The sequence below is a fragment of the Cydia splendana genome, chromosome 8 (genome assembly GCF_910591565.1).
Source record: "Cydia splendana chromosome 8, ilCydSple1.2, whole genome shotgun sequence".
Lineage (NCBI taxonomy): Eukaryota > Metazoa > Arthropoda > Insecta > Lepidoptera > Tortricidae > Cydia > Cydia splendana.
Window position 1 is genome coordinate 12262539 of NC_085967.1, and position 19210 is coordinate 12281748.

Sequence of the window (19210 nt, forward strand, 5' to 3'; positions counted from 1 at the left end):
TTTTGCGCTTTAGTGACGGAACAAGAGAGACCGGAAAACAAAAATCAATTCAATATACATATATGTATGTAGTAATTTAATGTTAATGTTATTATTATAAATACAAACAGCAACAATCTTAACTCACCATTGCATTTTTATTGTTACAGACTTACGAATGAACTGTATCGTCCACGTAGATAGGTACCTACTTACGAGTAAGTACCTACCTACGTTAAGTGCTATACATACATAGGTACTAGTATTTTAAAGAACTTCTCAGATTTAATCCATCAATACAGAGGACCTACGGCGAACATCGAATAACAAAATGTTGTAATTGGAATCTGTATCGCTCGATTTTCGATCTTTCGGTTTCGGTGTTCACGGTAGGCTTTATGCTCCAACCCGCGAAACTGTTTATAGCCAAACAGAAAGATGGACCGTATCTGATGAATGGGCATACGCATACGTCTTTCACGATGACAAAAACCGGAAATAATAGGTACGTACCTACACTCAACTAAACTACTTCACTTCACTTCTACGATTCAAATTCAAATAGCAGTTTTTTTTGGTAAATTTATCTAAAATAATAACGTCAGTTGGATCTGATCTGACGCCACTGTAAGAGTGATCATCGATTACACATAGGTAGTCGTTACAACTCTAGTACGGTTACCATCAGTTTGTCACTGACATAAACGCCGTCGAGAACGTAATTTACTTTCTATACATCCCGTTTGCACTAATATGCGAGTGCGAGCGAGATGTATAGAAAGTAAGTTACGTTCTCGACGGCGTTTATGTCAGTGACAAACTGATGGTAACCGTATAGAAGTCAAAGTTATATTGGTGCATTTTAGTTTAACACTCGTAAATTAGTTGTAGAATAACAGGCCAAGTGGACTTACTTGGTTTTTGGATAATACATATATGCAGGTATTTACTAAACAAACATCTAAGGTGTAAATATAATGAGAAGCTAAGTAATAAGCGAGGTTTTGATATTATGCAAATCGAACTCACCGCCAATGAATCGACTGATTATAATATTAATTAGTTGCAAAGTAGAAACAATGGCCGAGAGGGTTAATTCTACATTCAAAGAATCGAAATTAAAAATCCATGTTGTTGAAGGTACCTTTTTTTATATTTTGCTCATATCTCGAATATCTGTACGAATAGCATTATAAAATAAAAAGTTTAGAATAATAATATAAAAAAACCGGCCAAGAGCATGTCGGGCATTTTCTTATAAAATTTAAAAGTTTTGTAAAAGTTAGTTCAAAGTTTATGGACCGAGCGTTAGCGAGCAAAAATGCCTTCATATTTCGTATGTGCGGATGTTCTCGTGCGCATGTCGTATTTCTTAAACGATTCTTGTGAAATTTTGTGAGCAGGTTAGGTATAGTTAGATAGATTTTTAGTCGTATAATTTTTCGGAAAAAGTTCAAAATGGCTGAAATTAAGGACTTAAGCGCCAGTGCCTATAGCATTTAAGACCATTGTGCGATCGCTGTGATAAATTGACAATGACTCAACGTAGTAAGTATTTTTAATTTTAACATTGTTGAAGCTTATCGCGAGGTCTACCTACAGTTTACAGAGCCTAGCAATAGCTAATTGTATATTAAAACTATACTAAGAATGAAAAGTAGTTAACGATAATTACGTGGAATACATTCCAAAAACTATACAATTGTTGCTGGGTAATCCAGTAGTGACTAATATTTCTTTACGTCGATGAAGATAACGCAGGCACACTCCTAATAATGATTAACCCATTGACCGCCACAGACGGCTGTGGACGTCATCGGAAAGTCTTTTTGCCAAGGGCGCCAACGACGGCTACAGCCGTCAGCTTCGCCAATTCAATAGGTATTTACGCGAGACTCCGTAAAGTTCAATTTCGTTTAAATAATCGCGATCGCCTGGCGTCCGGGGCACGGCATATTCGCGCGCCGTCTGGCGTTCAAAGGGTTCAATGTACAAAATGCTATATATAAGGACATGTCTAAGGACCCTTCTCTATGGAAAGATATATGCGTCGATTCGTAAAAAAGGTCCTTGGAGTGATTAGTGCTTCGGTCGCATTTGAGAACATATAATTTTGAATAATATAAGAACATGAAAATATTAAATTAAACTGAAACAGGTGAGGTGTCTCTTTTAAAGATTGTCTTTTCGGGCCATAATATCCCGAAACTTTTACTTGATCCAAAAATTTGTAGATAAACCGTCAAGCAAATTTGACAGACATCGAGTAATATGTTAAATATGTCTCTCGAATAGCCTGAAGATTTCTCAGCCCGCGTTTGGATTGGCGATATGCTTAGATTTTTTGCGCATAGGTACCAAAGGGACATCCCCCTTTGCCCTTTTGTGTACCTACATTTTACGGAGTGTATTTTTTTATAATTAAGCAGCGAAAGTATGTAAGCTGCGCTTTAATAAAATGTACGCCCACACCACATTCACAATGTCATATATTATCTTACCTATTATGTTTTGATAGTTGACGAGTAAAATACATGTTACATTTCGCACAATGTATGTGTGAGTGTGACTGATGGACAATCGGACTAGGCGAAACTATAATTACTGTTTGACTTTTGACTATTGAATATGGAACTCAAGTCTATACGATACAATAATCATTTTTAATACTAATAAACAGATTTAAAGTAGGTAAGGTACAGTCAGCAGCAGAATTTGCTATAGTCCGTTTTTTTAGCATTAGAAAGAACTTCGCAGAAGTAAGCTTGTGGTTCCAAATCCGGCACTTTTAGCGGTAATAATTTGAAGTAAATTATATGTATTGACCTTGCTACATTAGATAATTCAATAATTATTAACAATTAAAGAGCATGATAAAAACTGCACGCTTGCTTCTGTGGAGTTCTTTCTAATGCTAAAAAAAAACGAACTATAAGCGGGCGAGGTGTTCAAAATGATCTTGACGCGACTTTATTGTTAAGAGAATAAGTGCGTGTCAAGGTAATTTTGAACACCTCACCCGCTTAGCAACTTATGCTGCTGACTGTACTACCACAAACAAATACATACAGCATTACAGTTGCGGTATTACAGTATTTAAATATAAACTTGTCCCAGAAATTCTTCAATTACGTTTCCTGCTTACAATTAATATAACGCAATTCGCAACTCTTTACAAGGTTTCGGCTAGTCTTCTATTAATATTTTATAGTATTTTGGATGGCCAAACGAACCGGTTCACAATTTGGACTTGGACGTTTATTCATAATACTTAATTAATAATGTCAATAAATTATTTTGACTGTTTTGACAGGTCCAATACTTTCGCGGCGTAAATTCGATAATAAAAATATCATTTATGATAAAAAAATATTGACTGGTGAAAAGCTTTTTAACCGGACCCGAAGGTCGATAGAACCCTATTAGTAAGCTTTCGCTGTCCGTTCATCTGTCTGTCTCAATCTCAAGGTTCTATCTCAAGAGTAGGCAGTTAAAATTATCTCAGTGTTTTCTATTTCCGCTATAACAACATTTAATTGACTTAAAATTAAATGAAACATTAGGCATGCAAAAACGTGATTTTCTGGTGTATTTTTTTTAGAACTATTGTTCAGATTGCTTCATCTCATGAACCGCAATAGATAGACGGTTAAAATGTACATAATGTGTAATGTCTATTGTTTGTTTGTACCTACAACAACAATTAATAAATTATAAATCAAGGGGCGTAACAAGAAACGCATTTATGTGGTTTTTATTAATTTTATTGTATTTATACCTAAACCTTCCTCAAGAATCACTTTATTGATAGGTGAAAACCGCATGAAAATCCGTTAAGTAGTTTTTGAGTTTACCGCGAACATACAAAAAAACACACAAACAGACAGACGCGGCGGGGGACTTTGTTTTATAAAGTGTAGTGTTTATTAACATACCACCTCAAACTTTGTGTTAATAATAAAGAAAAATAGTATACTTACTGCATAGCTATTTTTGTTGTTACGGAACCCTAGAAATGATGAAAATATTTCATGCAAGTTCTCCATTTATACAAATGTCACGTTTACCCCGTCGGTTAAGTACTTAGCAGGATGTGCGCTAAAAACCTACACGCAAAGTAAAAGTCGATATGTTTGCACGAGTCATCGCAAGCACCTTGCAACACAACTCCCGTGAACTTCGTAATAGTCTAGCTAGCTAGTCCTAAGCTTAGCTAGCTCGCTACCTAGGTACGCGATTAAATTTCCATCACGTTTCGATCTGGTTGGCGGGATCATGATCGCGGCAACGTGCTGTGTGTAAACAAGCAAAGTGTAATACCTAGCTACTATACATATTCAGGTAAATTATATTAGTTCTCATATTTTTAGTCATGCGTTCTTTATATCATATCGTACAAAATTATCTTCACATCTTGCAGGCACATAAAAATATATATACTCGTAACATTAGAGTTGATAATAAAGTTTTGTTCTGTCGTTAAGAAAATTGGCCACCAATAACCAAACTTAGCCAACCAGCAGGGGCCCGTTTCTCAAAAGCTTGTAATTTATCTTAACACTGCCTGTTTATCGCTCTTGCATATTCGCGCGATGTAGAGCCCTATTCTAGTGACAATGCGAAAGGCTCACACTAAGTTCGCCGTTAGAAAATCGAATTGAAAATACCACAGACCGCGACCCACCAAATACCATAGGCAATTCGGCATATTTCGCCCCGCCTTAATACTGTGTCTAATAAACATTTCAAAACTTAACTTACTAACAATTTCCTGTCAATTTGTTTTTCGATACATATTTTTTTGCTGACTGTAACTCTTGTTCTTTGCAACACCACCTCGAGACCTTTCGAGTACCTAAGCCTAATATAATATATCTACTCGATCCGGTTGCCTTTTTTCGTCAAGGAGTTCCTTAGGCTAGGCCCCAACTGGATCATCAGATCAGCTCTAAATAAAACAAGACGGAGTACCTACATCGAATGTATAACAAATTTCAGCTTATTCAGACACCATGTAAGTGTTTCAAAATTAACTTAAGAGGATTTTAATCAAATAATAAGAAGTATTGATAGGCACCTATTAGTAAAAGCGTGTAAAAACAATATGGGTAACGTGTCTAACCCCGCCCATAATCTTATGTAAATATGTATCTAGGAAAAATACACAAGCTAATAAATATATTAGCAGGCGAATTGGATACAAATAATAAACCCGAATCGACATAACGGAACACAATTTATAAATCGAATAGTTTCGCTATTAGCTTCCTGGGCATTCAACAAAATACCGATATGCATAAACTAATAACATCGTTATCATTTGCAGTACAACCTATATGATAAGTATGGAAGATTTGTTAAAGTTATGAAAATACATCTGTCAGCGCGTTTCAATCAAAACGGTTAAACTCCACGAGGAACTTGAAGGACGGAAGTTCACATTTCCCTAGAAAACTGCTAACACCACCGGTTAGATAGTTCTAATATCTAGCACCAAAACACGTTAGGTTTTTCAAGCTAAATCATATGCAAACATAACAAAATAGGGAGGTAATTTTTTCATAACAAAAACAAAGAGAAGCACACTTAGCAGAACCGATTACCTGAATGCAACCATTACGTGTCCAGAGTAAAATGAAGGGCACAAGTCACTAGTAAACTGTCAATGAACACAAAACACAGCGTTGCAACAACATAGCGAAATGAGACGGACGGAGCCGAAGGCTCGCGTCTCGGGCGTATCGGTGCGTGTGCGACACGGCACTGCGCGCCCGACGGACGACCTCATGCCTTCCCTTCGAGTACAAACTGCCGCGTAAATATAGAAACTCGACGCAGATGCCTCAGAACAGGAACACGACGCACTCTACAAAACGCCACGCTTGACGCGCCTCGGGACTCGGTTATTGCTTTTATACGACGGATCGCATATAGGTAGCATATAAATAACATCATAATATAAACACACCACACGGATATAAAATTAAAACAGGAAACTTTCCACCAAAACATTTTGCCTGTAGATAAATTAAAAAGATCAAGAATAAAGCCTCTGTCGAATTCCCGGAAGAGTTCTAGATTCTGCAGGGGATTTCCATTTGAGCAACTTCGTATCTAGTTCCTTCGTTCAGTTAAAAGGATATACAATTTTGATATACCTTCATTTAATTTGCCGTGCTATCCTTATTACGAGATACCATTCGTTTGTGGAGTCCAGAGTGGCAGTCCTGCAACTCTTCAAACTGCTGGATCGATTACTATCAAACATAGCTTAGAACCACCGCAAGGAAGTTTCCTTGCGGTGGTTCTAAGCTATGTTCGCTTCTCGGTTCGGTTCGGTTCTAAGCGAGTTCGCTTTACCGTAAAAAAATCGCATTGAAATCGGTCCATCCGTTGGAGAGTTACGATGCCACAGACAGACATACATATAACACCCCTCTTTTTGCATCGGGGGTTAAGAGCGCTATTACATTTCGGCGTTGAGCGAGTTTAGGTATTTTACGCGCTGCGGCAGGCCGTGCGAGCTCAGTACGCCGATCCCTTCTACCACACTCGCACTACAATGATGGATTAAACATTCTTGATCCTTCGCGAAGCATATTGAAATCAACCATAACAACACTAACTGTACTTAACTTTTAAAGTTCTAAAACTGTTATTTGGTAAGTACGAAAATACTAAATGCAGTGCAAATGTACATAGGGGCTGTTCATAAATTACGTCATCTATTTTTGACGATTTTTGACCCCCCCCCCCACCCCCAAAAATCATCCAAAAATCAAGCTTCGGATGAATCTGTTTCCTCCTACGTCATGTTACCATCATCCGATGTCCAGACGCCCCCCCCCCACTCCTCCCATTTGAAACGACGTAATTTATGAATAGCCCCATACTCGTACTTATGAAGGTATATTACTCGAAAGAAATTATAGGTACCTACTCGCTTATTTACATGTTTCGTCATTGCATTTGGTACCTATAGGTTGTAAAGTTTGTATCAACGAGGGTTTAAAAACGAACTGGTACTGAGGATCTGATGATGATTAAGGTGGTCACGGATACCAATCAACCATGTAGTAACATGATTAGGCTCGTTTGATTCGTCTCAACAAGATCTTTGACACTGAAGATACACAGGGTCTGATGATGGAGCTGGAAGGTGGCCACGGGTACCAGTCTATCATGTAACTAAACAACTTCGTGTTTGGGCTCGTTTGATTCGTCTCAACAAGATCTTTGAGACAAGACAGTACTCAGGGTCTGATGATGGAGCTGGAAGGTACCATTACCAATCAACCATGCAACTAAACCACATCGTGTTTAGGATCGTTTGATTCGTCTCAACAAGATCTTTGACACTAGGTGATACTCAGAGTCTGATGATGGAGCTGGAAGGTGGTCACCGGTACCAATCAACCATGCAACTAAACCACTTCGTGTTTAGGCTCGTTTTATTCGTTTCAACAAGATCTTTGACACAAGATAGTACTCAGGGTCTGATGTTGGAGCCGGAAGGTGGTCACCGGTACCAATCAACCATGCAACTAAACCATTTCGTGTTTAGGCACGTTTTATTCATCTCAACAAGATCTTTGACACAAGGTAGTACTCAGGGTCTGATGATGGAGCGCGAAGGTGGCGACGGGTACCTGTCAATCATCATCAGCTCCATCATCAGACCCTGAGTAGTATCTTGTCTCAAACATCTTATTGCGAGGAATCAAACGAGCCCAAACACGAAGTGGTTCAGTTACATGGTAGACTGGTACCCGTGGCCACAGTCCAGCTCCATCATCAGACCCTGAGTACTAACTTGTGTCAAAGATCTTGTTGCGACGAATCGAACGAAGCCAAACACGAAGTGGTTTAGTTGCATGGTTGATTGGTACCAGTGACCACCTTCCGGATCCATCATCAGACCCTCAGTACTACCTTGTGTCAAAGATCTTGTTGCGACAAATCAAACGAGCCCAAACACGAAGTGGTTCAGTTACATGGTAGACTGGTACCCGTGGCCACAGTCCAGCTCCATCATCAGACCCTGAGTACTAACTTGTGTCAAAGATTTTGTTGCGACGAATCGAACGAAGCCAAATACGAAGTGGTTTAGTTGCATGGTTGATTGGTACCGGTCACCACCTTCCGGATCCATCATCAGACCCTCAGTACTACCTTGTGTCAAAGATCTTGTTGCGACAAATCAAACGAGCCCAAACACGAAGTGGTTCAGTTACATGGTAGACTGGTACCCGTGGCCACCTTCCAGCTCCATCATCAGATCCTGAGTACTATCTTGTGTCTAAGGTCTTGTTGAGACGAATCAAACGAGCCTAAACACGAAGTGGTTTAGTTGCATGGTTGATTGGTACCGGTGACCACCTTCCGGCTCCAACATCAGACCCTGAGTACTATCTTGTGTCAAAGATCTTATAGAAACGAATAAAACGAGCCTAAACACGAAGTGGTTTAGTGGCATGGTTGATTGGTACCGGTGACCACCTTCCGGCTCCATCATCAGACCCTGAGTACTATCTTAAGTCAAAGATCTTGTTGAGACGAATAAAACGAGCCTAAACACGAAGTGGTTTAGTTGCATTGTTGATTGGTACTGGTGACCACCTTCCGGCTCCATCATCAGACCCTGAGTACTATCTTAAGTCAAAGATCTTGTTGAGCCGAATCAAACGAGCCCAAACACGAAGTGGTTTAGTTGCATGGTTGATTGGTACCGGTGACCACCTTCCGGCTCCATCATCAGACCCTGAGTACTATCTTGTGTCAAAGATCTTGTTGAGATGAATAAAACGAGCCTAAACACGAAGTGGTTTAGTTGCATGGTTGATTGGTACCGGTGACCACCTTCCGGCTCCATCATCAGACCCTGAGTACTATCTTGAGTCAAATAAATACATATAGAATGTCAGGTCGTTTCAAATATTTTTAATCCTGTCCGGTAGTTTATTAAACTGTACCATTATAAATTATAATACTATAAAAACAGTGCTAGGATCAAAGTCTCTCGTTGCGGTTTACACGCACACAGTATAGCGTTTTACACGGCGCCCGCCGCACACAATGATAAAAAACCTCGTCGTCGCCGTTGAAAATGTGCGGAGCCGACCGACACACGTCCTGCCTCTACAAGCTCTGCCGCGGCACTGAGCTGGCGCAGCGCGCGTCATCGGTAATATAGAGTAGTTTTCAAAAAATTGCCAAAAAATTATAGTAGAATTTCATAAACACTAATGTATACCAACAGTATAAGCAAACGTTGCAGATTGCTTGAGTATGAAAATGACTTCGATATTAAGTAGATTTTCGTAGGAATTGACACTTGTTTCGGAGAGAAAATCGAGTTCGTTTTACTTTGATTTTCTCTTTCTCAAAGGTATGTAGGAAAAATATAGTTTGATATGCCTAAAGTACAGGGTATTAGTAATACAAAATAGCCAGGTTTAGCAGAGTAAAATTCTCAACATTTCCAAATAAGAGCTCGCCATTCAGTGCTTCACGGAGTTTTTCGGAAACGACCATCAGAAAAAAAATCATTACTAATTTAATAAGTCCTTTTTCTAATATTTACAACGATATTTATAAAGATAAGAAGACGCTTTTACTGGAACAAGTACTCATTGTTTCTAATAATGAGCGCAAAGTCCTGAATTTCGTCGACTAGTATCATCAATTTTGCATTATTTCGACTTTTCTTGTAAGAGCGCTCTTAAGAAATCAATATGTTTAATAAAAATGCATTGATTTACAGTATTTAGCTTATGATTTTAGCAGTCAATGAACGTAGGTATGTATGTTTGACACAACATACAATGTACTTAGTCAAAAATGTGTGTCTGTATGTAGATAGGTATGTATCTTTAATTTTTGAACTGAGCGTGCAAATAAATGACAAAAATCAGAAAATACGTCTTAATACTTTCCACGAAAATTATTTTTAACATAACCGGATAAGCCATGTCTAATCATTTTCCAAAAAATTTAATGAGTCATTTTCCAAAAAATTTAATGAGTGTTTTATTGCTCTCAAAATTGTTTATCTTTTTCCGAGTGCCATCTCTCAGTGTAGTAGCGAAATGCCTAAATTTTAGGCTATTTGTTCTATTTAAGGTGGCATACCTGAAAAGGGCAAAACGGTACCTTTATAGGATCACTAGTGTGTCTGTCACAGCCAATTTACTCCGGGTAAAACGGATGTAGAAAATCGAACGAAACTGTACGAAGAACATTAAACACTTACCTGAGTAAATTGAACGTACAATCGCTTTGGCTTAAGGTGAAACAAGCCTCGACAGAATTCAAAATAACTCACTAGAATACTAGAGCAGCTTTACAAATAGGTAAAGTTTATGCCTTAACCTTTTCAGCCAGATAAAGGTCAGCTCATGCTTTGAACACTGATCAACGAACCGCATCTTTCGAGTAACTAAGCACTCTAAGTAGATTAACATTCGCCTTGAGATATAACAAAAAAAAACCTGGCAAGTGCGAGTCGGACTCGCACACGAAGGGTTCCGTACCATTATCTATAAAAACGGTCACCCATCCAAGTACTGACCCCGCCCGACGTTGCTTAACTTCGGTCAAAAATCACGTTTGTTGTATGGGAGCCCCACTTAAATCTTTATTTTATTCTGTTTTTAGTATTTGTTGTTACAGCGGCAACAGAAATACATCATCAGTAAAAATTTCAGCTGTCTAGTCATCACAGATCACGAGATACAGCCTGGTGACAGACAGACGGACGGACGGACGGACAGCGGAGTCTTAGTAATAGGGTCCCGTTTTACCCTTTGGGTACGGAACCCTAAAAACACTTGACTAAATGCTACATAACTTTCAAATGCTAATTGTTAAGTAGTTCAACTTCAAGATAACAGTTGCTAAGTATGCAAATATTTTTTGTCGAAAGATATGTGTACCCAGGACACATAAATACGTCTAAATTGATAGCTATCCAATAGAGTTTGTAAGTTAATATCCACGAAAAACGATGCCCTGGCGTGCAGAATTTTAGTTTCAGAGTTCCACCCGCCGGTGTCTGCCCGTGTGTGTGCTGTTTGAATTGAAACTACAATTTAACACGTTTTGTGTTCGATTTAGCTGAGATTTTGTATACGATAATGCGGTATGTAAATAAAATTCTAAAGTATTGTCATTGAACTAGTCTAATAATAAAGATCAAATTATTGTTTTAAAGATACAGGCAAATAATATAGAACATCACCATCGTTTTTAATTTGAATTTTGAAGCTCATAGAAGTCATAGACCCATAATATGTATGTGCTGTTTTCAACCCAAAGGGTACTTATCGTCGGTTGTCAATATTTAAGGCGCTATTTCCATAAAGCTTCAATTTAAAATCAACCTTAGCGACAACCGAATTTGGTATCTTTTAGTTGAAAATGTCACATATTGTGTGACGTTTATACAATAAAAGTGCAATGCGAACTACCTGCAAGTCGACATTCTGTTGTCAACTGTCATGGCGTACAGGCGGGTCGCGGAGCACACCTGACTGACCAACTGAGTTTTATTTATCACCTTGTAATACAACAGAACCTAGACGTCACAATGGCGACGAGGATAAAGAACGTAAGAAAAAACAAAAAAAATCGATGTAGTTGCTAAATAACCGACAAAAAGTTATCAGTTTGAAATTATTTTTTAAATAAAAGGGAGGGAGACGAATGACCCAAATAGCACAGGTATGTTGGACCCATTGTGGACTTAATTTATAGCTCTGAGCACATAAACATCTTTATAAGGTACACTTCTGGTATTTAAACTATATTTTGATCGAGAAAAGAACTATTTTTACGCTAATAATATTACTATAGGGCACATTTCAACGTCTTATTCAGTTTAAATACCATTTAATGCTTTTACCTTTCCAAAAACGGGTCGGTGAACAGAAATTAAGCCAAATACAGTAAAATAAGTTATTATAAAATAGAAATAAAACTTTTATAGCGACTGTGTATTTAAGGAAGCGTGTAAAACTATAATTAAGTTATACGTATAATAAATAAACTGTCGCGCATATTGCTGTGTAGTGCTGAATATGTCTGTTCACCGGTAATTTACTACAGGTAACTAAGTATACCAACGTGGTGCTGTCTGCGTTAACGGTTGTTGAAACAATATCTGGGTGCGCTGTAGTTTATTATTAGCTCACAAATGTATCAAATTAACGACAAATGCTTAATAATAGTTCACATAATAGGGTTAACACTTTTAACCAGAAGTTATCTACCTAAATAAATAATAAGTGTACGCTTTATTTAGCGTCAGACTCAATAAAAGTCAACAGATCATCTGCTATACAACATGGTGCTACTTAGCTTACGTGTGCTAGTTAGATATGCATTTAAATTATTTAACCAAATCAGCATAATATTATCTGGGTCTTGTTTCTATATTGCAAAAGGAAAAATAAGTAAACAAACTGATACTGTCGGTGAAATTTGTCGTAAAGCTTAAGCTTAATACGAGTATTCTCCAAAAATGGAATACTTTTATGGTTGTAAATGTTGTTGTGTTAATATTGCACTCACCCTCCTGGGGCCCAGCCATACAAGGAAAAAGTCTGAAATTTGCTATTGAAATTTGAATCTATAGTGTACGATTCAGGGTTGATTTTGTTTTGTTTAAAATGAAACGAAGCAAAACAGATGCAACTCTGCTTCAATTAAACATTAGGTGGTGTCGCTAAGGAGCAAAATGTCATGGTTACGGCGACGGCGAACATTGAATCCTGAACGAAGCGAGGTATTAAAATGGAATATTGAGCGTAGTGAGGGATTCAAGTGTTAACGCCCAAAGTGAAAATAATTTTGCTACCATGTGACCCATACTGCTTTTCACATCACATAATACATGTATAAGGAAATAAAAAATAAAAATAAGTTAGATCAAAGAACCTAAAGTCTTACCTAAACCTAGAGTTTAAACCTAAAGAGTCTTAAGAGTTTAAAGAGTTAAAGAGTGAAAAGAGTCTGAAAAGTCTAAAGAGTTAAAAGAGTAGAGTCTAAAGAGTCTAAATAGTCTAAAGAGTCTAAAGCGTTTAAAGAGTCTAAATAGTCTAAAGAGTCTAAAGAGTCTAAGGAGTAAATAGTCTAAAGAGCCTAAAGAGACTAAATAGTCTAAAGAGTCTAAAGAGTCTAAAGAGTCTAAAGAGTCTAAAGAGTCTAAATAGTCTAAAGAGTCTAAAGGGTTTAAAGAGTCTAAATAGTCTAAAAAGTCTAAAGAGTCTAAAGAGATTAAAGAGTAAAGAGTCTAAATAGTCTAAAAAGTAAAGTGTCTAAATAGTCTTAATAGTCTAAATAGTCTAAAGAGTCTTAAGGAGACTACAGAATCTAAGTTAGAGTCTAAAGATTGTAAGAGTTTAAATAGTCTAAAGAAGTCTAAAGGGTCTAAGAGTCTTGAGAGTCTGAAGAATCTAGAGGCGTACATGTGTGCAGTAAACAGATTTTGTTGAAAATAATTATAATAAAAAAAAACATTTTCCGAATAAATGTAAAAAATTCTTCCACCGAACTTAGAAAGTACCTACTACAGCTGGTAGGACCGTGGGCCTTGGCAAGGGATGGCTATGCTTAATAATTCTGCCGCGCCAGCAATGATTGCGCGGTGATCGATTACATTTGGAAACTCATGAAATGCTTACCTTGTCCTCCTTAAATAAGTTCTTTATTTAATTATTTAAACGAGTTTTCAAATGCAAGTACCGCGGTTATGGTGGTGGGGCGGGGTTGCTGATGCCGACTATGGTGTATTTAAAATAACTAACTAGACATTGACACAACCTTGCCTATAAATATGAAAACTAGAAAAGTCGAGTTTCATAGGCTGAAAAGACAATGGTATTAATGTATAGTTTATGCAAGATACGAGTTCCGTATAAATAAATACCTACAATTGGAGTGAAGACTCCGTGAGTGGAACCTAAGTCCGAATAAGGAAATACCATTGGAGTGAAAACTCCGCGAGTGCTGCATGGGATATCGGCCCATGTAGTGCAAATGATAAGTTCTTCAGAATTAAAAATAAATATAGCTCAGGAAAAATTCCATAAAATTTAAATTGTTAGTAATATGTGACTATAATTAACGTTAAGGAGTGAAACTCAGGTTATTGTCACAAAGACTCGTTGAACTTTAATGTATGTCTTGGGGTCCAATCCTATGTATATGTGTCTACCTGTTCTGTTTGTTACACGTTAGGTTACTTCGATAACTCCTTAAGTACAGAAACTCGGTAGTTAGAAGGTACTTACCTAACGCACATGTTCCGTGCTTACTTACGGATAGTATTACAATAATGTCTTAATTGTCCGCTTTAGAATGTGCCTGAGTGTCGTGTGCCTGCTATCTGCGAGCACTCTTCCAAGTACGCACGTTTCAGAAGCTAGCGTAATGGACATTTTTAAAGTTGCTGTCGACAAATTATAAGAATACTTTTCGCAAAAACAGAGTTTGTATGAACGATTCGTGTTTCGACTGATGCAACAAGAATTGTACTTTGGAAATTTCTAATCTAATCTATTCCTAATGATTCTAAATGTGATTTCAATGCGGAAAATTGAGCCTCCGCCGATCTAAAGGAAAATATTGAATCTAGGGGTTTCAGTTACAATAAACAAGTGATTATGGGAACAAATTTGATAAAATGTTAGGAGGCAACTGAAAGAGTTTTTGGGCAAACATAACAAACAGGTAGACAGGATTGCGATAATGGCGCCGCCTTCCCCCTAAAAGATAAAATGTGCCGGCATGTGATAAATGTGCCTACAAAGGCCAATTCAAAATGCAAAGCTGCACTAGGACTAAATGAGTACCGATAAAAGTCGACGGGCCGACTAAATTAAAGTCCAAAAATAAATAAATTACCTAAAGCCAATCAACTAATTTTAGTGCCAAAAGAACACAATAGTAATTCTATAAATTTACAATCAGGTCAAAGGTCAATTTAAGGTAAATAAATAGACGCTGGGTCCGTCACAATGCCACACATTGTGTAGGTATCTAAAGTAAATGCTGAAAAAAATACAAAGTACCAATCAGTGACGATGCGTGAAACCTTGCACTCCCACTGCGCTACTTTATATATGACTTGTTCCTAATAGTGAAAACATACACATACGAACATAGTAACCAAATCCGTAAAATGGACGGCCAAGCGATGGCGTCAATATCGGACAGTTACCCAGATAGAGATGAGTTTTAATTAAGTGTAATAAAAAGGCACGTTAGTGGGAAATTTATACTGTGTACGTATAAAAACGTAAGGACCAGACGTGATCTTGATTGCACCAAATTGCAGTTTGCCTAGTTGAGGTTGAAACTAACAAAATCAAACAAACCTTGTAAATTGAGGTTGCAGATCGAGCCTCTATATTTGCAAGAGTACATATATATTATCAAAGAGTTATTTACTTAAGTCGTTGTTTAATTATCGTACAGGTACTAAGTACCAAGTATGAACTAAAACCCAAAATGGCGTAGGGTTTTATTAAAGCAACGGAATAATAATAAAGTAAATCTTCGAACAATGTAGTCGGTGAAACCGTGTTCATGGTAATGAAATTCCATTGGTTCCTTGTAAAATATACATAATTAGAGTTAAACAATATATGCCACCATCAAAATGAACATACACAGGTGCTAGTTTTGCTCTATAATAAATCTGTAAGTAATTGAACCTAAGGGAAGCAAAATGTCTTTAAAAAATTTATTAATGTGACTGTAACTGTAAAATTAAGGCTGTGTATATTGTAGTCAAGGGCTATTGTAGACTATAGTCAAGGCTAAAATCAACTTCCAATTGTAAGCAGGGATTAAAGTTGTTTTCATAACATAAATAATATCATTCATTGTATTAAGTAACATTAAGTTGCTAGATTAACAGTACAGTCGATATACCATACTTGAATATAATTGAGGTCAATACTGTATTCAGCAAGTATTATAATTAAAAAACGGTAATAAAATAATGTATCCAATGCAATTTATAATAATAACGGTCAAATATGTAGGTACCTACATCATTTTACCCGAGTAATAGAAATCTATTTGTATAGATCATGGTTTGCGTAAATAACATACCAGTACACAAGTAAAACTAAATAGGTTGTGATATCTGGTATGACTTTTTACCTTACTTAACATTGGACCATTTACGTATATTATAAATTGCATTATATCTATATATTATACTATATTACCTATCAAACAGCCAAGTAAAACTGAGGAAATCAGTTGTTGCCAATAAATAATGTACATGTACGAGATGTTATTGGAAAGCGACCTGTATGTTACAATTTTATTGGAAATTCACGAAATAGGTATTAATTGTGTGAAACGTGTATATAGCTTGAACGCTAATGAAAATACCTAGAAAAGTGTAAGCATCCAAAGAAAATATGTATCAATTAAGGTTAAACTGGTAAGATATTTAAACCTCGAGTTATTATCAATTTGAATAAAAGAAAGCAGACTCGAAATTCAAAACTGAAAAAAGGAGAAGGAGAGAGACTGACATTGTAAAAGTAAAACCATAATTGTATTAAAACACTTTATTACGCTAAACAAGTACATAACAATAAGAGAATAGAATAAATGTGTACAAAGGCGAACTCATCCCTTTAAAGGATCTCTTCCAACTGACCGCTAAGCAACTGAGAGAGATACTAGGAATAGTGTAAATATTCCAAGGTTATATTGTTAAAAAATGTTTATTGTTGAACTGTTGAGAAATGAATATATCCACACCTCGCCGAGTTTCTTCCGCCGGTTCTTCTCGGGTCTGAGGTTAACGCTGTTTTCCGAACCGGTGGTAGTATGTCGGAATTAGAATCTAAATTAACCTAGCAGTTATAAGATAAACAGATGTGAGATGACTGAACTATTGTTGCATGGCTAACGCATAAAATAAAATAAATAAATCATTATAAAAAGGAAGAGATGTGACGTTTATACAATAAAAGTGCAATGCGAACTACCTGCAAGTCGACATTCTGTTGTCAACTGTCATGGCGTACAGGCGGGTCGCGGAGCACACCTGACTGACCAACTGAGTTTTATTTATCACCTTGTAATACAACAGAACCTAGACGTCACATATTGCTTCGTAAAGATGGGCCTTACGGGCACTACAAAGTGGGCCAGAAAATTGGTGCACAAATGGCGTTTATGCACATTTCGTTGTTGCGCATGTTCGTTCGGCGTTATATGAACGGGCCTATCTCTACTTATGAAATCTTTGCATAGAGTAAAGTCAAGTAAGTAAGTAACGCTTTATTGTACGGAAGAGAGGAATACACAGGTACATCAGATAGAACATAAATATACTACAAGGGCGAACTTATCCCTAAGCGGGATCTCTTCCAGTTAACCTAAAGGTACCTAAGGAGTAATGAGACCCCATTGCTTGACCAAACACAATACATGGATTGTATACAATGGATATTTTAGAGATTCTTTATGACCGTTCAGACATACCCGGTTATATACGGCCATTTATTTTGCAACCTTAAATTAAATCATGCAAGCTAATTGCTTAATAGACGACTAATTGGCTACACAAATATAAAGTAGATTTATTAAGCTGATCTAATCATACTCAAAGATGGTCATTAAATGACTGTAAAATAAAGCGGTATCCAGACTAGTAAATTTTTCGCCAATCTGATTAAATTGCCCGATCGAATCAGGACGTGTGGACACAAACACCAATTTGGCTCGCCGAATTCAACCGCCGATAATGACCGATATTACCGATAAAATGAGGTGCGGACGCAAGAATACCAATTTGTGACGCCAGTATTTTCGTTCTGGGGCATTTTTTCAATTTAGAGGGGCTAATATCACCATAAATCTAAAATTAGTGATTAAATTGGAGATTGGCGCCAATTATTTTCCTGATCAAATCGACCGATTTGATCAGGCCCGTCTGGATACCACTTAAGAACGCAACCTCATGGTGGTTTTGATAAGTAGATAGTTAGATAGATATAGATAGGTAGGTGGATAGCTAAAGATAGCAATATAAGCAAAAATATCGTATTTAACTGATGACAACTTAGTTAATGTTCTTTGTATGTTTTCTTTAAATAAAATTGTAAACTATGTAATTGAAAGTTAGTAAGGATATTAAATGCCATTAAACAATTGATAATTTGAGATTAGTGGGATACCAACACCAAAATATAATTGAAATTGTTATTACCTACCTCTTGCTGGCACGGTTTCCGACATCGTCCTCAGGGCTTTCGCTTGACTTGGCTGCCTCATCCTATGACAAAGAAACAATTATTACATTATGTGAAGTTACGAAAAGTAAAATATTTTTTTGTATGAATCTCTAAAAAGTAATAAGTACACATCGGTAACTCGTGGCATTTAGGTAGCACTTAAAAGATTAGTTTAATTAATTTCCTTTTTTTAGTGGTTTCTTTTTCTCGACTCGTATAGGAAGAACATTGTCACATCACTAGTCTGTGCCTGCTACCTAAATGCCACGAGTTACCGATGTGTGCTCATCACTAATCTTTTAAGTGCTGCCTAAATGCCACGAGTTACCAATGTGTAGTAATAAGTATTATCTCTTCTTAAACCAATATTTTTCTAGTCAAGATTGACTAAACAACCAAATCAAGGGGAACCTTTTCATAAACATGAATTTTAATCAATAACATAAAAAGAATTGCTTAAACAAAAATTACAAAGAATGTTTTGGTTTGTTACGTGTTTTAGGTAAGGTAGAGTAAGGTGTCCAAATTAATCTGGTTATTTTAACAATTAACATTTGCCACTAGGGTAACATTAAGGAAAAGATTTTTAATTTTGCAACAAATTTACTTAAAGGTTCTTCTTAAATTACTGGACCTAAACAATAATATCAAATGAAGGCATAGCTAATAATAAGTAGAAAAGTAATCTTTCATTACTAATGCAAAATTTAGTAGCAATTACTTTTCTTACACAATATAGGTGAAGAAGCAATTTAACATAAAATTGAGATACAATGGAGTACTAATGCTTATAAGGGATCTCTTCCAGCTAACCGTTGTGTAGATGAGTGGGGTACTTTAATTTTTTTTATATAAATGTCAGTTACCAATCGTAAAATCAGCCAAATCATGAACTTCCTAGGCATATCATGAAACGGTGGCATTTATAGATATTTAATTACACTAAACCAACTGTTTTCAATTGT

General features: G+C 36.7%; 1 protein-coding gene across 3 annotated transcripts in view; it reads right to left on the reverse strand.

Annotated features, from left to right (window-relative positions):
• Nucleotides 1–19210, reverse strand: part of LOC134793121 (protein phosphatase Slingshot) — a 34234-nt gene that overhangs the window by 14143 nt on the left and 881 nt on the right. The window contains exon 2 of one of the 3 annotated variants that reach the window (XM_063764665.1): nt 18225–18286. In XM_063764665.1, coding sequence (XP_063620735.1) covers nt 18225–18286 — 62 coding nt within the window. Of the gene's footprint in view, nt 1–5582; nt 5972–18220; nt 18287–19210 lie in introns of those variants that run through there. The other 2 variants (XM_063764666.1, XM_063764668.1) reach the window with 2 other exon arrangements.